The 26,232-nt window shown below is 38.5% G+C and overlaps 1 protein-coding gene and 1 long non-coding RNA gene across 3 annotated transcripts; both read right to left on the bottom strand.

Moving 5' to 3' along the window:
- Positions 1-2,161: 2,161 nt before the first annotated feature.
- Positions 2,162-3,614, bottom strand: LOC133720113 (uncharacterized). 2 transcript variants are annotated; one of them, XM_062146294.1, is made up of 7 exons: positions 3,548-3,614; positions 3,244-3,417; positions 3,045-3,152; positions 2,881-2,950; positions 2,695-2,793; positions 2,454-2,584; positions 2,162-2,371 (listed from the first exon to the last, which is right to left on the bottom strand). In XM_062146294.1, exons 1-6 carry the CDS (start codon positions 3,595-3,597, stop codon positions 2,489-2,491), a joined length of 597 nt encoding a protein of 198 aa, XP_062002278.1. In that variant the 5' UTR covers positions 3,598-3,614; the 3' UTR covers positions 2,162-2,371; positions 2,454-2,488. The 2 variants fall into 2 exon arrangements, with proteins under 2 accessions (XP_062002278.1, XP_062002276.1); XM_062146292.1 differs by having other exon boundaries at positions 2,162-2,584.
- A 4,587-nt stretch (positions 3,615-8,201) lies between these two features.
- On the bottom strand, positions 8,202-17,176 carry LOC133720141 (uncharacterized). The gene is made up of 3 exons (XR_009851709.1): positions 16,948-17,176; positions 15,795-15,889; positions 8,202-8,490 (listed from the first exon to the last, which is right to left on the bottom strand). It is a non-coding gene; the product is annotated as an uncharacterized LOC133720141 (long non-coding RNA).
- Between the last annotated feature and the right edge of the window lie 9,056 nt (positions 17,177-26,232).

The following is a 26,232-nucleotide window of genomic DNA, read 5'->3' as shown; positions in this document are numbered from 1 at the left end:
CTATTCCGGGGATTGAGGGTACACCTGTCATTGTCAAAAACAAATAAAGAATTAAAATAATAAAGTAAAAAGTATTATGTACAAAAATAAAATAAAGAATAAAAATATATACAAGTTAATATAAAAAGGGGGGTTTTGAGATTATAGAATTGGAATTAAAATTAAATGAAATAAAGAAAGTGTAAAAACACATATACAAGGGTGGAACACAAGAAACAAAGATCAAAACTACAATCATATGAATGAAATCCAATTACAATTCCTATAGTTGATTATCTATGTCATGAGAAATAAGTTGACCATGTGAAACATTCGAAGCAAATGATTTCCCATATTTTACTTTCCTTGAATATTTAATCTAAGTGAAAGCACCTAAATTAAACCTATTGAACATGCAATCATAGTCTAGAAAACTAGCTAATCAAGAACACATTCAATGCATGAAGAACAAAGAAAGGATGTCAACCAAAGTGCACAACCTAGTATGAAAAAGTCCATCTATTTGCAATCCTCCTTAATTGATTTCGACTTTTGTCCAAAGCCTTTACTACTTAAATCTAGCACCAATTACATGCATATATCCTAAGTTGGCCATCAAAGAACACATACATATAAAAGTTTTCCATAATCCAAAATCAATTAAGCAATCTCACATAAGCAACATAAAAATCAACATAAAGAAATCACAATTTTTATTCAAACATAGAAATTGGACTTAAACTTTGCCCTTAATGTTATTGTTAACTAGAAACAAATTCCTACGAAATTAAATAAGGAAAAAGAATGAATTACACCGTGAGTTGGAGATGGAGATGGAGTGCTTGAAACGTTGAAATCTTGAATCTTGGAAGCAAGCCTTCAAGGTGGACGATGGAGGATATGATATTCCCGGCTCCTTCTTCTTCTTCTTCTTCTTACTTGAAAACGCAGAATTTTGCAACTAGAGAATGGAGAGAAAAATGGAATGGAAATGGAGAGACAAAGAAGATGAAATGGATGAAGGAATGTCTTTAGAGTGAGAGGAGAAGGTGTTTATATAGGGAAGAAAAAGAAGAGTGAAATGATAAATGGAAGAAAAATAATGAAAGTGGTTTGTAAAATATGGAAAAGATGGAGTAATGATGAAATGAAAGCAAGGCATGAAGGTGTAGAAATATGGAAGTGATGATGATCTATTGGAGCAGAAAAATATATCCAAGGAAAAAGAGAAAAGCATCTAGCTTTCTTCATGTGGGTAGGAAACTTGAACATGTGGTGTTGAGCTGTTTTTAGATCAGTTTCTGCCCCTTTATTCCTTCAATTATTTCTCCAACAAGCATTCCCAATTTCACTATGACCTCTTCATAAAAAATGTTCCATTATGAGTGTAGATCACCCTGGTAAAATTTCATATTTTTATTCCATGTGGTTGGGCCGAAAATGCTGCTGGACCTCTTACAGGTCCAGTTTTCCAGTTTTGCTTCTGCAGGAAATTGGGCTGACTGTTTGAAGGCCTTCCGCTCAATTCTAGCTCTGGCACTCTTCATAAGAAACGATCCTTAGGATGTCTAGAATGGATCTGGAAAGTTTCAGCTCATTTGAAGTTCATTTGGTCCGGCGGCCGCTCCTTCTTCCTTGCTTGGCTTGGTTTTTCCTAGCCGGAGTAGGAAAATGTGTAAAATTGACATTTTAGTACATTTCCATTTTTCTCCACCATTTATAGGTAAGTGTGGACCTAATGCTCATTTCACCATCATTTACTCCAATGTACCTAAGAAAATAGAAATTGAGTTAAAAATCGATTCGTTAAGGAATTAACTAAGCAAAATGTGAGGAATTAACTATTAAAATACCACTTTAAAATGCTCCTATCAATAATCAATTGAACTTCATTTTTATGTTGTCTATTAGAAGTATTTATGTTGTTTGATAGTGAATTGAACTTCAGTTTTCTGTTGTCTGTTAAAGGCATATCTGTTGTTTGACAGTGAATTGAACTTCAGTTTTCTGTTGTTACTGTATTTGTGATACAACATTTCATAAACCTGCATTTGTTGGATTTGAACCATAGAAAACCTCATTCTATACAGTAGTCAATCGAGAAAGGCAGATTAATTATAAGATCTGAAATCAACAAATTCCTCATTGCATAAATCAACCCACCAAAATACATTCCCATCAGTAGCATAATACTAAACTAGCTAGCATGCTAGCCTTTACATTAAATGATTTTAATGACTGCCATTGTTGCACGGATCTTAATCTAACTAAGACAAAAACCTAGTAGCATCCATAGAGTAGTTACAGCAACTGCATGCATTTGTTCAACACTTTCCATCAGTTCTGTCAAAATGCACAAAAGCAGTTCCTAGCCACTACTACTGCTCATAACCTACCAGAAACAAAAGCATATATATAGGCAGTTCTGTCAAAATGCACAAAAGCAGTTCCTAGACACTACTACTGCTCATAACCTACCAGAAACAAAAGCATATATATAGGCTGATACTTAATTTTCTGGGAACTTCAAAACATGCTCAGCCCATTCCACTCGGATCTCATCAATATCATTGACTGTGTAAACCAAATTTGACCTCGTTCCCCACTGCAATAAGGAAATGCAGCAAATTAAATATGAAAGTTTCATGCACAGAGCATGCACGTACTATATCATTAAACAATAAAGTCCATAGGTAAGCAGTTGATCAATTTTACCTTCATACTAAAATCCAAGTTCTTGTCCTCCACAATTTCTTTCATGTAACGCATAATGAAATATCCACAAGTCTTGTCATTTTTTTGCTCCGGAATACCCTGAAAATACAGAATTAAGATAATGGAAGGTGAAATATACTATGAAGTACATAAAACTAACCACTACAAAAAGTTCAACCGACTCACAGCAAGATTCTTCCATTGAATTACTTTCCTTCCTTTCCGATTCTTGTGAGCATTATAGATTTTAATAGAGCTTCAAATAGAAAATGATAATTAGTAAACAAGTCCAGTACATGACCAAGTAACACCAACTGATCAATCACTATAGTACAATATAAGAGACTTACTTGTTGACAATAGATTTCCATTCCCCAGTATCGAGTCGCCTTTTAAGTGGATCCATGAAGTTCACGACTTCTTCATTTGGGTTCACAATCGTCAACATCCAATGAGCACTATAGGATAACATAAAATTAAAAAAATCTGTTATATTACCATTAACAATATAACTTGGCAGACTAGATGCTTAAATTACTTTTTACGTACCCTGAGTTATATGGAACCACAAAGATTTGCCCTAACCTCCCTTGCCTATAGCGATCTGACAAAGACCGAGCCCTTTCAGTGGGATTTCCACACCCAACTGTACCAGTCTGATCAGGATCGACAAAGGCAACCATATCCACCATCCTACACTTCTTCAAGACTTCATGAAGGTAGCTACAAATTATTTTGGAATATGAAACTGTTAAAAGTACTTCAAAATAAACAGTGATACATGACAATCAAAATTCAATCGTATAATGAATTATTGACTATATGCACCCAGCTTGCTTTAATAATTCCTTACCTCATGTAAAACACTAGTACACGATTTGATACTTCTAGGTTGTTGGCCATGGTATAGAGATCACTTCTAAACAGACAGACTTTCTTTGAACGACCGAAAAGGTCCGCAGCAAATGTTGTGTGGATGGTGACCCCGTCTCTAAGGAAATTGTTCCCCCACGTGCACAAATCCTTTAATGTTGTTGGCAGATTCGGTGGCAAGTTTTCAAGGTCTTCATTATCATCAAATACATCTCTCATTCTCTTCTTGGTATTAGCACGATTTTTTTTCTAGTTGTGTAAACCAATAAGAGTACATGTAATCAACTTTTCCCAGATTAACATATTGCATATTGAACAAAACCATTTTCAAACTAGCTAAAATCTATATAAGACTGCTTGGTTACCTTCTGTTCAATGGCTTTAAGGGGTGCCTTTTCTCCAAGGATAACAACCAGGTTTCTTGGCCAGGCAACACAAGTACCAATGGCGTCGCTGACAGTGACAATCTCATCCTTCACTGGAATAGGTAACAGGGCATCATCAACAATGGCTCGAACAACTGAGACGCGCATATTTTCCTTTCCCAATGGAACACCATGTATCAGCTGATCGCTCGATGCAACATTCACTTGAATAATTTTTCCAATAGCAACAATGTTGTCCACCCTATCTACTGCCAGTTCACACTTATGCACCGCAACAGTCGTCTCCTAAGACAAACAATGAAAATAAACAATTAGTTCATATATTTTAGTTTCATTAATAGTTCCACTAAAGCTGCAAACTATAGAAAATGAGAAAAGAGATAAATGAAGGGAATAATGGCGTTACCAGATCTGTGTTTGCGGAAGTTTTGGGAGCCATGATGTCTCTAACCTCCTCCTCGATTATTGCCGTTACTTTGGGGTTCCCTTCTGGAACTTCATTGTTCTCTTCAACTAACAATCCAGCTACATCATCATTTAAAACCAACCTCTTCTTCACTGCATTGAGCTCACCGTCCGGATTATTCTGCATAACTTTCTCAGCATGTCGGGAACAACTCCCTTGTCCTGAACCAGGATCTTGAAGGGTTGTGACAGGTTTTGGTGACTCTAATGGCAGCTTCTTTTCATCAATTTTTGCCGCTAATTCTGCAAACTTGGCTGTCCAATATGCACGCTCCTCAGCAACCACTCTTTCTCTCTCCTGCTGCCATAAAGCTCTTTCCTTTGCAAGAATGGTTTCCTTCTCTTCCTCCAATATCCTCTTCACACTTTTCCTCACTGTCTCTTCAACACTTTTATTTCGTCGTTTAGGCAGGTCAAAGAACGAAGCCGGTTTGATATATCCTCCAACTCCCCGTACCCTACCAGGATGCTCGGGTCTCCCCAAGGCCAAAGTGAGCACATCATCAGAACCTTGTGTGGTAATCGATCCATCAGACTCTTTCTACTTTAACTTTTGCTAACACAAATATATAAACACACTTATGATTTAGGATGTAATTCTTGTACAATACCAATATCATCCATGAAAGTACCATAAAATGACTTACAATTTTATTGGCTGTCTCCTGCACCTCAACTGCTTTGAAGTTACCATTTTTGTCTTGCCGTGCTTTCACCCACATTGTGGCACGATCGAGTTCCTCTATAGGGATTGTCGCAGACTATGACACATGAGAAACATATTAGGAGTGGATCAACATCATGATGTACCCAGCAAATTTATGTTATGAACCAAGAACTAACCAATTCTTCTTGTAAATTAGCGTATCCTTTACGCGCCATACGGTGAGGATACTTGTTTTCCTTTCTTTTTTCTATTTGGGCTTCACGCAGCTCCTACAAAGAAAATGATTAGGAACAAAATTGGATTCAACTTATTCAACATAGCTAAATTGAAACCAACAGATGGACTTAGTTTGTAAGAGTTCACAAACCTGAAATGCATCAGAAATCCTTTCAGCAACAAATTGTTCCCAATGTTCCTTGTTAATGCATCGATAGTCATCTGGAGGATTTTCCAACAGCTCAGGTGTATCGATAAAAGGTATAATGTACTTTTTAGTCAGTTTGCTTTTGAAATCCCGCCATTTGTTTGCAGCGGATGATATCACCAATTTCCTACATTCTTTAGGAATCACAAATGCCTCCTGCATAAAAACAGAAGCAATAACAAGTTAACATCTAAAATTAGTGAAACTTAAAGCTATAAGGTTAGTTTAAGGGATAATATAAATACCTCAATCGATTCCCATATTTTCTGTTTTTCATCCGGGTCCACTTCTCTCCAATCACCAATGATAATGGGGATCTTTGTACGTGCTAAGACCCCAATGTAAGACTGCATTTCTTTTGCAGCCTTACCAATTGGTTCCCCTTTATCATTAATCTCCACAGTTAGCCGCTTCCCTCTGATCAGCCGCCTTGTAATGTGACTCATTGTCACCATTCCTCGCTTTAGCAGCCTTAAACCACCTGTTACGTTGATATCTTCCACATTACAAGCTGCTGCTCTCTGTGCTCTCTTAGTGGACTTAAAATTGTTTCCAGATTTACTGCTTGACACATCCTTCATAGATCGAGCACTAGAACAGGATGCGCCGTTCTTCTTTTGGAATGCAGCCTTCTTCGTTGGCGACACAGTCCTCTTCTTTGGGGATCCAGCCTTATTCTTTGGCGACAAAGTCCTCTTCTTTTGGGACACATCCTTCTTATTTGGAGATGCAAACTTCTTTTTAGACACAAACGTTTTCAATGGTGAAGTTGTCGGCTCTATATCCTTAGGTTTAGCCCTCTTCATTTGCACAGCTTTCATTCTTAAAGCGATAGCTTTAGCAGCTGCTGCTCTATTCTTTGGTGCCATGATCTGAAATGCATAAGCAAATCTGGTTAGCTACATGATAATTAATACATGGTCCATTATGAAAAAGCACACACTGAGGTAATATAGATAAATGATTATGTCAAATATATTTCATCACCTTATAACTTTAACAGCTAAAAGCAACAATTCTAGAAAATAAATATCAAAAATATGATAACCCTATGAGCTACCTATTCCCATCAGTCATGAGGTAGGCTTTCACTACTAGAATTCTGTTCATTTACATCAGTCCAGAACCGATGTAAAACTAAATTCTGACCGATCTCTTAGTGGCTGATGTAAAAGATGCAGACATCAGTATAAGAGCGTTTTTAACCGATGTCCCAGACAACGAGCAACATCGCTTCTTAAACACAAATCGATGTATAATCGTTACAATCATCATAATTTTATATGTTAACTATATTTAATTCTTCATATTTTCACATTTTATGCTTAATAAAGTATATCTCAAATAATATTTAAGTGAACATTTAAATCGATTACAATTTCAGAAATGATGTCTGGAACCCTTCTAGACATCGCTTGTTGTTTGTAAACCGACGTGTTGTTTGATTATATACATCGCTTTTGTTTTATAAAACCAATGTTCTTTGTTTAATGATACATCAGTTTACTTTATAGTAGGTGATTTGTGCGTTGACAATAGATTACGTTTTGGTGTTTAGAAATCGATGTACACTGGTTTTGGGTACATCAGTTCTGTGGACACAATTCGATATATTGATAACATAAGATATCGATTTTCATTTTGGTACTGATTTCTAATCTCTCAACTGACATCTTTTTCCTTGGCATTACTGTTTTGTTATGCTTTTATATACTTCACTTCATTTTGACAAGCATAATGTGCAAAGTTTGCATCTAGCTGCTGTTGGGAAAAGAAATGCATTCCCATCATCCAAAAATTGAGGCTTCCATTAATTTCTTTTCAAATTCATGATTCAACATAATTCACAAAATAAAACCTCAAAACCTACAAAGGCTAGCCTAGACATTTGATCCAGCTTTAGAATTCTTATCTGTAGCCACTTTAGTAAACCCTATTGGAAATATTTCAGTGTTTGGAGCAACAACACAATACTCAAGAAGGATCAGTCTCAATAACCTTGAACTCGACACTCCTCATTCCTCCTCTCACAATCAAGAGATCACCCTTCCTCACTAGGGTGTAGGCCTCCAGGAAATAAGCTGCAACATATCAGAAGAGTAGGTAAAGTATAATCAATTAGCAACTTCTGGTCTCTGCCTACTGAATGAAGTATAATCATGAAGAAATAAGTGCAAAAAGGAAGCTAAAGTAAACCTGAGCATTGAAAGACTTAAGGGGGTCCTTAATTGTCTTCCTTGAATTTTTTCTTGAATCCACGGCGACCAAGGTTGGCAAGCTTAACTCTCTTGCTGGCTTCTTTAGTTGTTGCATTCAACAGATAATCAGGCACAACTCGGTGAGGAGCAGGGGGCTTCTTGCTCAGAACCTTGTCATGTTTCAACAGATCTGCGCAAAAAAAAAAAAAAATTAATAATGCTCATGTCTTGCAACTTGAATTGATACAGCGAGTATAATATAAGACTTAAATACTAATTATTGTCACCACCAAGAGTAAACTAATGAAATGTAAATCTATATCAGTAAAACTAATGAAATCTACCCACTAACGGACAATTTTAATTCAATAAAACAATAAGTCATGAAGTGCTTGTGGCTTATGGTCCTAGAAATGGTGACAGATTAAGAGCACATGTTACTCATATCTTCTCTAAATGAACTATTAACTATTTGATTTTCTAAAATCGCAAGTAAAATATAACTAAATCTACACACATGCAATCAACCCACAACAACATTAGTCAAAAAGAGAGCAAGTATCTCTACTCCTCAAGTGTACAGCTTAATTCTTCAAGGACTAGAGGAAGCTAGATGAAGAAGATGAAGATTTGCAGCGAGAATCTAGCAAGAAAACAAGTAACACACTTCACAATGGCTTGAACAACCATTGTATCAACCTGAAACAGAATATCTAATTACTCAGAGGAATACCTGAATTGATCATTGTAAGCATTTGAAGTTGATATTGCTTTCTGGAAAATCTGCAATCACACATTACAAAGAGCTATTTAGATCGAGGACTACATGCAAACCAAACAGTCAACAATTTCACTTCCAGCCCCACTTCCCATTCAACTTTAAATATCAACAATAAGGGAATTCTAGTAGTGTAAAAAGAGTGAAAAATAAGGGAATTCTATTAAGCACTTAAGCTCGTGAATCCTATTAAGCACTTAAGCTCGTGAATCCTTTTAAGGTGTACGATTAAGTAGGGATAATTATCAAGTACAAATGAGACAAAGTAAAAAAGAAAAATAATCAACAAAATGTTTAAGGATATCTCTATTTGTGTTTGGCCCAAACTCTAGGTTACTTGACCTAGTGGTAATAGGGTTAAATTAGAAGGATCTAGATTCCTATTCAATGTACGATTACTTTCCTTGTACGATTGAGATTCTATGCATTGTAATCCTCTATATAAAGAGGCCCCTATTATCAATGAGAAGACACAGAAAATTCCTCTCAATTTCAGTTTCCCTACAACACGTTATCAGCACGAAGCCCTAACCCTGAAACCCTAAATTTGTAACCTCAAAATTCCAGAAACTTCCGCAACCCACCTTGAAGCCCCAGATCCCAGGAGCTCGGAACCGCCGGCGAAACCACCGGAACCGGCCGGAATCGACCTGAACCGGCCGCCGGAAGTGACTGAATCCGGTCCCAAAGATAAAATCAATCCGTGCCCGGTTCGCATCCTCCCACGCCCCCTTCTACCTTTAAACTTGGTTACCATCTACATCTTGATTGCAGGACCCAGGAACCGAAATCGTAATTCCCAGAACCGGCCACACAATCACCGGACCGGCCAGTCAAAGTTGCTGCAACATGACGTCGGACCGGCCAGCCCAGTCGCTGCACCTGCCCAGTTCGCTGCCCTGCCCACTTCCAGCCTAGCCCAGTCACCGGCAAGCCCAGCCCCTTCGCGCCTCCAGCTCGCTTGCAACCTCTGGCACCGTCGCAGCAGCTCTGCCTCGCACCAGAAAAGAAAAAAAAAAAAACCAGAAAGAGAAGAAGACGCGAAAGAAGAAGAAAGAGAAGAAGGAAGAGAAAAAAAAAAGGGATGAAAAGAAAAGAGTGGGTCCCATGGCCCACGTGCTGGACAGAAAACAAACAAAAAAAAAAAAAGGGAGAGGGGAAAGATGCGGCCAAAGTAGAAAAGAAAGAAGACGGGGCCCACTGCAAAAGAAAAAAAAAAAAAAAAAACGAGACCAGCCCAGAAGAAGTCAACGGTCCAGCCCACTGGTCAACACCTCCGGCGACTTTCCGGCAGCTACAGTAACTTTTCCGGTCAAAATTTCCTGCCACTTTTCAAGGTAAATTTTTCTAAAAGTTCCCGTTTTTGAAGTTTTTCATTCTTTTCTTCTTTTCTCGGGGACTTCCAACATCCCTTCTTCTACCCCCCTTTCTTCTTCATAGGAGAGACCAAAAGCCGAACTGTGGGGGTTCGTGCTCACTCCAAGCTTGGAGCTTGTAGAGTCCTCCAAACTTAGAGTTTGTAGAGAATTTATGATCGACCACTTACGTCATTGTTTCGATCTAATCCAATATCTCTTGGAATTGAATTTCTTGGAAGCGACTAAGCTCGGAAATTCCTAATTTCTTGGAAGCGATTACGCTCAGAAATTTTATATGTTTTCGTGGTAGCCTATTTCGCTCCGAAACTAACCCTAGCTAATTTCTTGTTCTCTTTCAGGATGAGTAACCTGAACAAATTGGACTTTGCTCCATTGGGAACAACTGGCTTTGAATATCACAGGTGGGTTCGTGATGTCCGCCAGCATCTCAAGGCCGATGGAATCCTGGATACGATTCTCGAGCCTAGCCAGGACGTGCTAACTGTTGAGCAAGCTCAAGCTTTGGAAGCAAATAGAGCAGCCTTAGAGGCAAATAAGGTGAAAGCCATCATCCTAATGACTCGTCATATGGATGATTCGCTCCAGTACGAGTGTATGAATGAAGAAGACCCCAGAAGGCTGTGGGTCTCACTCGAAGAAAGATTTGGCAACGTCCGTGACTCCTTCCTTGCTTCCTGACCTAGAAGTGAGATGGCATAGCCTCCGCTCCTATGATTTCAAGTCAGTTCTTGACTATAACTCGGAAGCACTTCGCATTAAATCCTTAATGGAATTCTGTGGTAAAGAGATCACAAATGCGATGTTGATTGAGAAGACTCTCTCTACCTTCCCCGTTTCTGCATTGATGGTTGCTAAGAACTATCGAATTGATGTTACTGCAGGACGGATCACAAGGTTTCATGAGCTCATTGGAGCTATGAATGTCACTGAAAAGTGTGACAACATCCTTGTGAAGAACTATAATTCGAGATCCGTGGAAATAGAGCATATTCCGGAATCCAATTATAGTCGTGCCCCTAAGAGAAGGCGCCAAGAGCAAAACCCTAACATTAGGGATACTTATGGACTTTCTGGTCCATATAATCGCTCTACTTGGGAAGGTAATCGCCAAAATAGGCGAACACGGAACCAAAGAGGTCAACGTGGAAAGAGAGAGGGAGGCAACGCCTCTGGCCATGTTGGTGGCTCCACCAACACTAAGAGCCATCTTAATGACGCTTTCAAAGCGCCTCAATCAATGGAGTTTGAGCAAAGAGATGTATGTTCTCGATGTGGAGTGTCTGATCATTGGGCACACATTTGTAGAGCTCGTGAAGAACTTGTCACCGCCTACAAAGCATATTGTGAAGCAAGAGAAGCTCACTATGTGGAACAAGAAGATGATCTAGAGTAAAGGGTTGAAGACTACAAATTTGGCTGGGATCAATAGATCGCCAATTCTGTTTAAGTCTTTATTTTCCAAGAGATGTAATAGGCAATTGCCATACTATGTAGTAAATGCTATTGGTTTAGTTTTTCTTCACATAGGCTCATCCAAAGTGAGTGTGATGTCTAGGAAGGTTTTGAGATAAGTGGTACTTAAGCGAGCTTTGCTCCACCGACATCTCTACTCACCTGGTCATATTTATTTTGGAGTTACCGAAAGAAGTCAAACGACTACCATTGTTTTGCATTAGCTAGCATTTTGGATTAGATTTTCTTTGGTCAAAGAGACAATGCTGTAACTCCGTTGGCTTATGAATAAAATTTCGAGTTCTCTTCATTATGACTCCATTTTGATTCATGAGCATGTTACTTTGTGACTACGATGGTTGGGCCATCAGTATTAATTCAAGGACATGGAATAGCCCAAGTTCCCCTTGCCAAATGGCACCTTGATTAATGTCACAGAAACTCTCTACGCTCCTAGGGCATCTCGCACCTATGGATAGCCAACGGATTCCATGCGAAAACGCATATAGAGAACAGAAATGAGTTCCTTTGTAATGCCTCTAATGATTGCGAACGAATGCGCATCTTAGAGAAGTTTATGTGTCTCTCTAGTGGACTCTATGTCACTATTCGAGCTATTAAATCCAATAAAGTTATGAGAGAAGATCTCTTGGATTTAGACACATATTGGCTTCGTCTCGACAGGATAAGTCACCCTGGTCATGATATGGTGATCCGTCTACTAAAGACTTCACATGGACACCCTCGAGCGAAATGAAGCAAGAATCAAAAATTGATTCCTGGACTTAGCAAGACCGCAACAATTGCAGCATCTGGCGCTGCAGCTGTCTTGGAACGCCATATGGCCGCCCAAGTCCCTTGTGACAACGCCATATTTGGCGCTACCCATGGCCATGATGCCATGGATGTCAATCCCCATGGTTATAACGCCATGGATGCCACTTCCCATGGTCATGACACCATGATGGGTGATGTAGTCACAAACTTTGCTTCAATATGCGTTTCAAACGCTCAGGCCCAACCAAAACTCTCCTTGGTTGCTTCTAAGGCCTCTCGCTCATTTTACAAAGCCACTTCCTTAGGAAAATTAGGACTGAGACCGTCCTATGCAAAGGATATGAAAATACTCATTATGTTCTTACATAGAATCCGTAGGGATTCTGTGGACTGATTCCACCAACTTGCGGACGTTAAAATATCTCATGATGTTGGTTGATATGCAAACACGCTGGTCACGTGTTGTGCCATTGTCCACTTGTAATGCTGCTTATGAAGCACTCCTAGCACACATCATATGACAACGGGCTCACTCCCCGAATCATCCTATTCAGTCAATTGGATTTGACTATGCTAGTGAGTTTACATCGAAGACTTTCGATGGTTATTGCATTGGGACTAATGTTGGACATTATATTCCCATGAACACACCCACATGGTCTCGCAGAAACGACTACGATGGTAGTCTGGACATTGGTAATGCGCACCAATTTCCTTATATCCGCCTGGGGTGATGCAATATCGCATGCAGCCATGCTAATTCGTCTACGACCTACCGCCACTCAATGTCTCTCTGCGTTACAGCTAGTGACTGGGTACAAGTATTTTGTACTTACGCACATTTGAGTGAGTCATTTATATGCCAATTGCGCTGCCACAGCGCTCTATAATGGGTCCTTACAAACGAATGAGCAACTCAGTTGGATTTGAGACTCCAACAATCGTCCGCCACTTAATGCTCTTGCTAGGCGATCTCCTTACCGCTAGATTTGCGGATGTCACTTTGATGAGACAGTCTTCCCGTCGTTAGGGGGAGATATGAACACGAATGTTCAATAGGAACGACAGGAATTGTCGTAGTCTGTCCCCACCATGTCTCATCTCGATCCCTGTTAAAGTGACGAGATCACACAAATATGCTGCAAACATGCCTGCAAGGATGGACGTCCCTACGAGAGGACGTAGCGCCACCCTACACAGAGGTAGGCATGACGCCAACGCCATAGAGAGTGGCACTCTGGCGTTACAGGCCATGGCCCCAGCTAGGATGCATGGGAGGCCCGTGGGTTCGAAGGATACTTTGGCACATTCCAATCCTTTGATCATCGACACTCAAAATCCGTCTCATGAGAATCTTCCGGGTTATGGTTATCGTTGGGGGACGCCTCAACGTTAGAACCCTATTCCTGAGAATATAGAGCTCTATGAAAACTTACACTAGTGTACATGAGACGTGGGATAGAAACTCCATCATAATTGATGATGTAGTCACGCATTTCGTTGCGCATGAGTTTGTTGAGTCCGATGATATCGAACCACGCTCCGTTGATGAATGAATGCCAACGTAGAGAGATTTGGCCTAAATGGAAATATGCGATCCAGGTTAAGATGGATTCTCTAACGAATAGGAAGGTTTTCTGAGCTAGTGATGCCAACACCTCCTGACATAAAACCTGTTGACTAATGGGTCTTCGTTAGAAAGCGTGATGAGAAAAAGAGATGACAATCTCGCCTTATGGCGCAAGGCTTCTCACAAAACGCCCTGGAATCGACTACGATGAGACATATTCTCTCGTAATGGATGTCATTGCACTCCACTACCTTGTCAGTTTGGTAGTTTCCGAATAACTGAACATGCAGCTTACAAATGTGGTCACTACGTATCTCTATAGGGATCTAGATACGGAATATACATGAAGGTTCATGGTGAACTTCATTTACCCAAGTCAAGTGGCTCTAGACCACGGGGCGCGTTTTACAAAGAGGTTGAAACGCTCACTAAGATGACTACTTGATTGGGAAGGGATATGCCCCCGCGTTTCCATAACAAGTTTAGGATTCTATCGCGGTTCATGTTGGACATGATCTTCATTAGAAGCCCTTAAAGAGTTAAGGGAAACCGCTGAACACTTGAAATCTGATTTTGAGATGAAGGATTATGGGAGAACACGATTATGTCTCAGTTTGGAACTTGAGCATCGTGTTGATAGATGCTTAGGCATTTTGACAAGGTCAAACCTTCAAGCACCCCCATGATCGTCCGTAGTCTTGATCTTGAAAAGGATCCTCTTCGTTCAAAGGATGATGACGAAGATGCGCTAGGGGCAGAAATGCCCTAGTTAAGTACAATATGCGCATTATTGTACTTAGCTCCATGCACAAAACCGGACATCTCATATATTGTGAACTTGTTAGCTAGGATATAGCTCTGCGCCAACGCGACACCATTAGATTGGTGTAAAAGATATCTTTCAGTACTTGAGATGTACGATTGATATGGGCTTGTTCGATCCCTACAGAGAGATGATGGATTCGGACCCATCACACACCAGGAACGCCGCCAACACTGGCCTGCGTCCACTATCCCCATCCCAAAACACATGTCGTTTTGGGAGGTTTAGCTGATGCTGGGTATCTCTCTGACCCACACAAAGGTCATTCCCAAAATGGTTAAGTGTTCACCATGGGTAAAGACCGTGATATCTTGGAGGTCTACAGAAATAGACCCTAGTCGCTATATCTTCGAACAATGCAGAGACTATTGCTCTTCACGAAGAGATTCGTGAATGTATTTGGATTGGATCCATAATTACGCATGTTCGAACAATTGTGGTTTGAAGTCTACCATAGATGAGCCTACGAGCATTTAGGATAATGCAGCTTGTTTTGAACAAATGACGCAAGGCTACATCAAAGCGACAACACCAAGCTTAATCAGCAACAACAGACTCTCCTCAAGATCAAAATGAACTAGGTTCGATCTGAGGACAGTGTGGCAGACTTGCTCACTAAGTCATTGCCTAAATTCCACTTTCGAGAAACATGTTGGTAGTATCGTTTACGGAAGTTATCCGAACTCCCATGACCGTAGTCATCAGGGGGAGATGCAGACATCAGGGGGAGATGTCTACATGTATGGTCTCGAAACATGAAGGGTGTGTTGTGCTCTTTTTCCCCTTCGACCGAGGTTATTTTTGTCCCACTGGGTTTTTGTTACTCGGCAAGGTTTTTAACGAGGCAACGAGAGAAACACCGCGTTTGGACAACACAAGGGGGAGTGTTTAAGGATATCTCTATTTGTGTTTGGCCCAAACTCTAGGTTACTTGACCTAGTGGTAATAGGGTTAAATTAGAAGGATCTAGATTCCTATTCAATGTACGATTACTTTCCTTGTACGATTGAGATTCTATGCATTGTAATCCTCTATATAAAGAGGCCCCTATTATCAATGAGAAGACACAGAAAATTCCTCTCAATTTCAGTTTCCCTACAACACAAAACTATTTTACATGCAAACTTCCAATGTAGAGAAAAAAGCTCTACAATAAATAATACAGATAAATGAAGGCAGTGTCATGCTGCTGTTTAGAGATTCCATTTTCAAGTTTATCGTCCACAAACACACAGGAAAAGTGACGAATGAGAAAAAAATCACTTGCTATAAAATAATTTGAACAAAACATGATGAAACAACTCTAACCTGCATAGAACATGACTGGGCTTGCCATCAATTCCGCATCACCAATAGAAATGCTCATTAAATCCCCAACTATCCAGCACCGGAATTCACCAATTCTGCATCATTGGTATGTCCTCTTTGTTAATAACATAGCTGCATAGCTACCTATTTTTTTTATCTTTTATCTCTACAACAAGTAGGAAAGTAAGCATGTTAGTGCAGATAATGTACCCCCCCCCCCCCCCCCCGGGGGCCCACTACTTACTCAGAAATTGAAACCATATGTAGGAAATAACTAAAATTGCCTTATGAAGGTAGACAAAGTTGAGCACTCAACCCCTAACCTCCTATAAAATCCAGTTCTGAACTCAGATTTTTGTTCATAAAAAAAATCGAATGAATCAAAATTGAATCAATTGATAAGGAAATGAAATGGACTGAAAATTATTTAGGACACCTTAATACAGATGTGTCCTTATTAGGTGTCCTTATATCCAGTTTTTGTAGTAGTGACTGCAAGGAAAAACTAATAATAAACAAGACTAGTAATTAAAACATAAAAAAGGCAGCTATGAAGCTGATCTATCTAGTTCACCTGGATGGTGCAAAAGGCGAAGAATTGCAAAAGTGGCCATTCAGATCCCCAACTTTCTCAAAAAAATTCTCATCCAGGTTCAAAGCCAGGGCAATCAGAGATAATCTTTTCCTGGCGGAACTGTAAACAACTATAAATTATCAATGGTGAACAACAATTTTTACCACCTATGTATAGAAAGCTAGGAAGTAAATCGTCATCAAGGTGACACAATGCCACTCTATATCAGAAATATATCATGTCTTCCTTGTATCGTAATTAACATTTGAAAAAGTTGTTCTATACCTTCTGGAGGCCATTGATTCAACTTATTTTGAGTTACGTCTTCAAAAGGACCAAAGTAAAAACTCTGTTTTGAATCACCTTTTTTGAAATTGACACAAGAAAATTAAAAGCAACATCCTTTCTTCTTTCCCATTTAGCTCAACCCAAAAACAAAACCACAACAATCCCATAGTACTACGTCAAGCTTTCCAATAATACTTCAAATTGCAACTAGCACATTATGTACGCACATTATACTGAATTCACCAATAATCAACACCATAATAATCAAATCAAATTGCATCAGACCTTTACCTTGCTCTGGTTTTGATTTCGCTTTTCGTTTTGCTTCTCTCAGATTTCACTCTAGATTTGGGGATCAAATAGCGCTTCAGTTGTGCCCCATCCTCGATTCTGAGTTCGGTCGTCCTCGAAGAAGCTCGGTCGTTGGAGAAACCACAATCGGTTTCGGGGTCGAACCAATTCAAAACAACATTGTAATGTCAGAATTAGGAACCACACGAGTGCAACTTAAACAAGGTGATTAAGACAACTAAAAAAGAGTATAAGGGTTCAGAGCCAGCAGAAAAGCATAAAATCTCTAGCATCAAACACAACTTTCGGACACCAAAACACACCCAGTCACCAGATCTCAAACAAAACACACAAAACCCATCAACCCCTACAAATCCATCCTTCACTCACTACCCAAAACCTAATTAAGCAAAATTCCATCAATTTTCTTCAACAATATTCTGAATAAACCAACAAAACCCACATCAAAATCACACCTTGATGACGATTGTGTCGTCCCTAAAGAGCTGGAGCTTCTCCATGGTCTCAGGGTGGAGCGCGACGACAGAGTTGTCATCGTTGATGGCCTCATCGACGACAAGGCGATTCGCTGCCTTCTTCCGCTCGAGAATCGCAAACCTGAAATCCCTTTTGGTCCCCTTACAGCAACAATTTTCAAAGCAATCGCATCAGAAATCAAAATTCCTAAAAATTGCAGAAAACCAAAAAAGTTAGGTCAAAATCGAAAAGAAGAGGAATTGGATCTGAGGGATTACGGGTCGGACGATTCAACTTTATCGGTCATGATGGAAGAAGAGCAGGAAATTGAGACTCACCCATAACTCATTCTCCTTATATGTGAGGCCGGGCTCTAGCGCACAAATCCATAGAATAAAAGCAACTAGCAGAAAACATCGAAGAGAGAAAAAGAAAAAGGGGGCTGGGTTTAGAAATTCATACACTGATCTGGAGAGAATTAAGCTAATTGATCTCAGTCGGAGGCGAAGAAAGGTCGAGAAGGAGCTTGGGTTTCTTCGACATTGTTGGGATCTAGGTTTCTTCGACTCTCTCAGCTCTTTAGATTCCGCCAAAAATGGAGGAGGAAGGATTGTGATGGTGAGGAGGAGGAGGAGGAGCTCAAGTTTGGGAGGAGCTCGAGACCGAGCTCAAGGGTTTCGATTTGTTTCAATTTTGGGGTCGGGCGCAAATTTTTTCTAAGTGTGAAAGTTTTGAGTTTTAGTACCCGCTTCTTCATTTCACTTAAAAGACTTAGCGTTTTTTGCAAAAATAGGTTCCCGCAAATTTTCGAACAAAACTTTTAACACCGGTCATTTTAAGAACCGATGTTAATGATATATATTTAAATCGGTATTTTCGTAAAACGATGTTAGATTACTTTTGGGGAAATTACTGGTCCCCCCTTTAACTTTTTAGGATTCGACAGTTCAGTCCCTGCTATTCCAATTTTAACAGATAACTCCCCACACATTCAAATTTCACACAATTTGGTTCAAAATGACCATTTTACCCCTCACTTCTTCTTTTTTATATATCTAATATATACACACACACATATATACATATACATACATACATACATACATATATATATATATACACACACACACACACATATACATTATACACACACACACACATATGTATAAAATTATACATATATTTATATATCTACATATACATATACATATACATACATATATATATAGATATATACACACACATTAGATATATAAAAGTTGTGAATTTTTTTTATAATATGAAACATAAACATAGTATATAGACTTACCAAATACATAAACACATTAGATATATATGTATATATCTACATATACACATATACATATCTATATACATATACATATATATATATATATATGTATATATCTGTATATGTATATGTACACACACACATATATACATATAAATATATATAAAAAGAGAGAGAGAAGAATAAAAATATACACACACATACATACATATATACTCACACACACACACACACATATATATATATATATGTGTGTGTGTGTGTGTGTGTGTATTTTTTATTCTTCTCTCTTTATATATATATATATATATATATATATATATATATATATATAAAGAGAGAGAAGAATAAAAAAAAAAAACAAAAAAAAATAAGTGAGGGGTAAAATGGTAATTTTGGATCAAATTGTGTGAAATTTGAATGTTTGGGGAGTTATCTGTTAAAATTGAAATGACAAGGACTGAACTGTCGACGCACCAAAAGTTAAAGGGGGGACCAGTAATTTTCCCATTACTTTTTTACATCGTGGGCAAGTCTGACCGATTTAAAACATGCGATGTAAATGAACAGATTTCTAGTAGTGTTTCATTGTCAACCCATATTCCTTCATCGCCATCTCGCATATGTATGCTAGGCTGATGACCATCTACATCATGAAAGGTATCGACTGATGGCATTGTGGGTACAAATGGACTTTCTTCTACTTCTATGTCATGCACCTCCTCTTCATCATCAACCCCATGGTAGTCATTATTTGGGCACTTGACAACAACTGACCAGTTAGCATCGATGGGGTCTTGAATATAGAAAATTTGCTTAACGTGTGTAGCTAAAACAAAAGGGTCATTCACATGCCCTATCCTATTCAGTTTCACCAAAGTAAACCCTAGTTCGTCTACTTTGACGCCCCTAGTACTCTCTACCCAATCACATTTGAATAATGGTATCCTAAACTTATAGTAGTCTACCTCCCATATACTTTTTATAACACCATAGAAGACCATATCATTAGTCCTTGGGTTTTGATCCTTGGCACTTGCAACTTGCATTGCATCGGCAACCAAAAAAACTCCACTATTCTGAACCATTCGGATATTGTCCCGGTCTTTGGTGTTAAAGTCAACTCCATTGACATGGTATGAAGCAAAACTTGGCACTTCATTTTTGGGGCCACTAGCCATCCACCTTATTGTTTCCGAAACATCATTGTCTGGAAACCTCATTTGATTTGCAACCTGTAAAATGGATTCAGAAACATCATTGTCCAGAAGCCTCATTTGATTTGCAAACTAAATTTAAAAGTACACTTACACCATTACGGGTGCAAACTGAACTTACCCTCTCCTTTAACTAGTCCCCAAATGTGGCATTCTGTTTTTCTCTCATCCACTTATGGTTCTTTTTGAACCTAGGGAACGTTAACTCCAATAATTGCAAATGCTCCCTAAGTAGAAGAACAAGATAACCAATCAGCAAGATTAATCAAATGCAGAAATTATTGTAGCTATTGAAATGATAGCTACTGCTGAAAACACTTACATGAAGTATATGGCTGAGCATCTTCAGTATTTCGTAATACACAAAGGTGTGCTAGCGTCAACTCCTTTCCATAAACTGCTACCATGGTTGCGCCTGATAATGGTTTGCACTGTTTGTAGTGTTCAGGTAGGCTTGTGGAGGGAATTCCCACAGTGGTAGCATCTTCTTCAAGGATACGATCTGAACACAACTCTATAGCTTCTTCAACAATGAAATTCTCAGCAATACACCCCTCAGGAAAATGTCGATTTCGAACATACCCTTTGAACACTTTCATGTACCTCTCAAAGGGGTACATCCATCGAAAAAATACCGGACCACACCACTCAACTTCTCTAACAAGATGAACTGTTAAATGAATCATTACGTCGAAAAAGGAAGGTGGGAAGAACTTTTCCAGCAAACAAACTGTATCAACCAAATCTGCCTGCATTTGTTTAAGTCTTGAAACATCTATGACTTTACTACAAATTGCCTTAAAGAATAGACAAAACCGAATAATTGCATACCTAACCGGCTTCTCTAAAACTGATCTTATTGCAACCGGGAGAAGAAACTGAATCACCGTATGACAATCAAGTGATTTAAGCCCAACCAGTCTTAAATCTTCCATCGAGACCAGATTCCTCACATTTGAGGAGAAACGCATAGGAACCGTCATACCAAAAAAGGAATTGCACATTATTTTCTTCTCTTCTACTAGTAAGTTCCAACTACCTAAAGGCAACTTGGCCTTTTTTGGACCAGGTGTAGGCTTCAAATCAGTTCTGATTCCCATATCGACCATGTTCAAACGAGAAGCACCTCCATCCTTTGTCTTCCCGGGAATGTTCAAGAGGGTACCAATTATAGCATCGCAGCAATTCTTCTCAATGTGCATCACATCAAGAATATGTCGTACTGGAAGATGTTTCCAATAATCAAGTTCAAAGAAAACTGATTTTTTTTTCCAGCAAGGTCTAGTCTCTTCAGCACCCTTGTAGGGGGCAGAAGGGTTTTTTTTTCCCAAACCTTGTGTTCAAACATTCAACTCTTGACAACACTTCCTCTCCACTTAATGGTGAAGGGGCAACATCTTCCTCTATGGTATTGTCAAAGGCAGCAGCTTATGTGAACCCCCTAATGTGATTTCCATTCTTATGTGATTCGTAGAATGTGATTAGAAACTCCTTTTTAATCTCATTCAATGCTTTGGCCAAAGACTCATTGAATCACATCTTTGAACATACACCTTATTTACTTAAGGTTAGAGATTCCTTATTGTACACTCACATGTCTCTGTGACCGAATTGATTACACCAATGAATGCATCAATCATATCCATTAAGGGACATAATGTTATTGCATCATCAAGAGTTAATCCACTCACTCATAAGACAACCATGGTGTCTAAGGTCAAAGGACTAATTTGTATTATTGCAATTTAGAGTTCAAGTTTGACATGTAAGTAAAACTCCATACAAGAACTCTAACGATCGCGTTCAGTGTACGATTTTCAATAAAAGCACCCACATACTTGTATTAGTGTCTCCACACGAATGACAAGAGACATATCATCCTCCATATTGAGCATACATAGTATGTGCTAGTCTTTCCGGATTATCAATGTCCAAATGATAATCCTATGACTAGGAACCTTTTAGGATAAGAGTGTAAAAGAGTAAAGGTCTCACACATCTAACTCTTTGGATTACTTTCTCTTTAACTCATATTCCGTAGACCTTGTTCATTCAAATATCAAATATAAGCAATGAACAATAAACTTGCCCTTTTGATTAATAATCATTACAAAAATAATTACATCAAAATGATTGTTTTAGGACACAACTCCTTCAGTATTTTCATTGACATAGTATCTTGTGGTACTTGTTGCCATTATGGTTGATATTTTGTTTTGGTGTTTTATGTGTTTTTGAACTGCTTTTGGAACTAACACATAAATCTGCAGAAATATTGCTAAATTGAAACTTTGTATTTTTTGAGTTTTGAAACTGAAACTTACTGAATTTTTTCTTTTTGACTTTGCTCATTAGGACGTATTTACATGAACCTCAACAATGTTTTGATGCTCACTGGAACAAACTTTAGAGCCTGAAGAGATTCGGTAGAGCGTTATATGATGATGCATGAAAATATAGACCTAGTCTTTCATGAGGATGAACCTGAGGCATTAACTAAAGATAGTTCAGCTGAGGAGGTTAAGGCATTTAAAGCCTGGCACAGGTTAAATAGAATGGTCAAGAACACCATTAGAAACACTATGTCTGACACTGTAAGAGGTAGTGTAGAAGAACCTGACTTGGCTACTGACTATATGGAGGCCATTGAGAGAAAATTTAAAGAGAGTGAGAAAGCAGAGGCTGCAAGATTGTCTAAGGCTTTCCATGAGCTGAATTATGAAGGATCTGGGGGAGTTAGAGAGCACATAATGAAGCTGATCCACATTAATGCTAGGCTCAGGGAGTTACTGATGGGAGTGAATGATAGCCAAGTGGTGCATGTTGCACTGCATTCTTTGCCACATACCTTCAGTGGGCTTAGAACTAGCAACAATGCTCTAAAGGGTACCTGGACCATAGATGAGCTCATATCTATCTGTGCTGATGAAGAAGATAGAATTAAGAAAGAGAGAAAGCTTGCAACCTCTGTGAACCTGGTGGAAAAGCCAAAGAAAAAGAAGAACAAGCTTAAGGTCACCAAAACCATCACTAAGCCATCTGGAAACACTGCAGCACCTAACACCACCAAAGCTTTTAAGTTCAAGTGCTACTTTTGTAAGAAAGTAGGACATATGAAGAAGGACTGCTCAGGTTTTAAGGCTTGGTTGGTGAAGAAGGGTAAGCATTTCTTAGGGTTTAGGGTTTAGGACAATATGTGGAAATGTTTATTTCATTACATTCATAGATGACTATTCAAGGTACTGTTACATCTACCTATTGTCATAAAAATCACAGTCACTTGAGGCATTTAAAATTTTAAAAACTGAAGTTGAACATCAACTAGAAATGAAAATTAAGACTGTGAGGTCTGATAGGGGGGGGTGAATTTTATGGTAAATATACTGAGCAAGGACAACAAAAGGGTCCATTTTTATATCTGCAGGATGTAGGTATAAAAGCTCAATATACAACACCATACAATCCCCAACAGAATGGTGTTGCAGAGAGAAAGAATAGAACCCTGTTGAATATGGTAAAAAGTATGATGTGTACTTCTGGGTTGCCAAAAATTTTTTGGGGAGAAGCTTTAAGAACTGCAAACTATCTTTGCAATAGGTCCCCTAGCAAGTCTGTGGATAAAACACCATTTGAGTCTTGGTGTGGTAGGCAACCTAGTCTGCATCATTGCCATGTATGGGGTTATAAAGCTGAGACAAGAATTTACAATCCCAATTTAGGAAAACTTGACCCTAAATCTGTAACTTGTCATTTTATAGGCTATTGTGAAAAATCTAAAGGTTATAAACTCTATGCACCTCACTACTCACCTAGAATTTTTGAAACTCATCAGGTTAAATTTCTGGGGGAGAGTATTTGCAATATAGAATTTGAAGATTTAACTGATGATTTTGAGGAAATTGCAGAAAGTGAGGATACATAAATAGAAATGCCAAACTTTAAAAATAATGCAGAAACTGAAAGTGAAGTTCACAATGCAGTAAGTGGTGACTTAGAACTTGAAAACCAAAATATTGAAGTGGTTGAACCTATACCAGATCAAAATGTTCCTGAACCTCAACAAACTATAGCTGAACCTAGAAGATCACAAAGAACTTGGAAGCCAACTTTTGGAGGTGAAAATGATATTTATGAGGTTTATCTGCAAGAAGTTGAGAGCACTTTAGCAGATGATAATGACCCTGTAAATTTTAAGCAAGCTGCAGAAAGTAATGAGTCAAAACAATGGAAGAAAGCCATGGATGCAGAGCTTGAATCCATGTATAATAATGAAGTGTGGGAGCTTGTGAAGCCAGATCCAAATCACAAGCCTATAGGCAGCAAGTGGGTGTTCAAAACTAAGAGAGATGCCAAGGGAAACATTGAGAGACACAAAGCAAGACTAAGGACTCTTTTAGAATCATAATGGCTCTTGTAGCTAAGGGGTTCACACAAAAGGAGGGTATAGATTTTACAGAAACATTTTCACCAGTTTCAACTAAGGACTCTTTTAGAATCATAATGGCTCTTGTAGCTCACTATGATATGGAGTTACATCAAATGGATATAAAACAGCCTTCTTAAATGGTGAACTGGAGGAAGTGATATACATGTCACAACCAGAAGGCTATATTGAAACTGGAAAAGAAAACTTAGTCTGTAAGCTTAAGAAATCTATATATGGACTTAAACAGGCATCTAGACAATGGTATAGAAAATTTGATTCTATGGTTGCATCTTTTGGTTTTACAGAAAATCTAGTAGATGAAAGTGTTTATCTTAAAGTTGTTGGAAACCAGTTTGTTTTTCTTATCCTATATGTAGATGACATTCTCCTTGCTAGCAGTAACATTAAGTTACTGAAAGATACCAAAATATTTCTGTCGAAAAATTTTGATATGAAGGATCTAGGAGAGGCTTCTTATGTATTAGGAATTGAGATAAAGAGAGACAGAGCACAAGGTTTATTGGGATTATCTCAACAAGCCTACATTTCAAAAATACTTCAGAGATTTGATATGGCTACTTGTGCTCATGGGGAGGTTCCAATATCTAAGGGAGATAAATTAAATAAGGATCAATGCCCTAAAACAAGTGTTCAGAAAAGGGAAATGGAGTCTGTACCATATGCTAGATTAGTTGGCAGTCTCATGTATGCACAAGTGTGCACTAGGCCAGATTTATCCTTTGCAGTTGGCATGTTGTCTAGATTTCAATCTGATCCTGGACACAAGCATTGGACTGTTGGCAAAAAGGTATTGAGATACCTACAAAGGACTAAGAGTCACATGCTTGTGTATAAGCGTGTGAAGAAACTTGAACTTGTAGGCTTCACAGACTCAGATTTTGCAGGCAATTATCCCGCATCAATGAAGTCTACTTGTGGCTATGTATATATGTTGACAGGTAGTGCAGTGGCTTGGAAAACAATGAAACAATCACTGATAGCCACATCCACCATGCAAGCAGAAATTATAGCCATATATGAAGGTGTATGTGAAGGCCTATGGATCAGAAACTTTCTTTTGGAAACAAAGATTTTAAGTAATCTTGTTGATGGAAAGCTGAAAGTTTATAATGATAATGAAGCTGCTGTGTTCTTCAGTAAGAATAGCAAAAGGTCCAATAATTCAAAACATAAAGACTTGAAGTTCTACAGTGTGAGAAAGAGGGTAAAAGATGGAGAGATTGAAATAGCTGCCATTAGCACAGATGCACAGCTTGCAGACCCTTTTACCAAGGTATTACCAGTTTCAGTTTTCAAGAAGCATGTTGAAGACATGGGAATTCTCTCTAGTTTAGATTCTTGAGTTCAGAAAGAGCAAAAGTCATAAAGATTATGTTTTCAGTTTCTTAGTTTGAAAGTTTCAATTTTATTTCAGTTTGCAGTTCATGTCAGAAACAATATGTATTCATATTTTGGTCAAATGAATAAAGCTTGAGGTATTTCCAGATATATTGTTTCACAGCTTGATCTTATTTTGAAAATATTTGATTGCTGCTATTTTAGTTTTGTTGATTATCAGGTGGATGGAAATATGCATATATTCAGTCAGAGGCAAACATGCAATCCACTGGTGCTTAAGTAAATAATGTTTGCATTATGATTTTGATATTCAAAATTTTTAGTTGGACTATAATCAAGTGTTTACTGCAGAATGACATACTTTACCACTTGATTTTATCATATCAGTTTTGTAGTTCATGTGAGATGCAGAGGTTATTATTGGTAATTTGGAACAAATATGTTAACATAAGCATGTTTATTTCCAAGTTCTATTTTAGCTGCTGCGTTCTTGACAGAACTAACTGAATGTATCT

Source organism: Rosa rugosa, chromosome 7, assembly GCF_958449725.1.
Source record: "Rosa rugosa chromosome 7, drRosRugo1.1, whole genome shotgun sequence".
Lineage (NCBI taxonomy): Eukaryota > Viridiplantae > Streptophyta > Magnoliopsida > Rosales > Rosaceae > Rosa > Rosa rugosa.
Note: the sequence above shows the minus strand (reverse complement) of the source record. Positions and strands in the feature narration are given on the sequence as shown.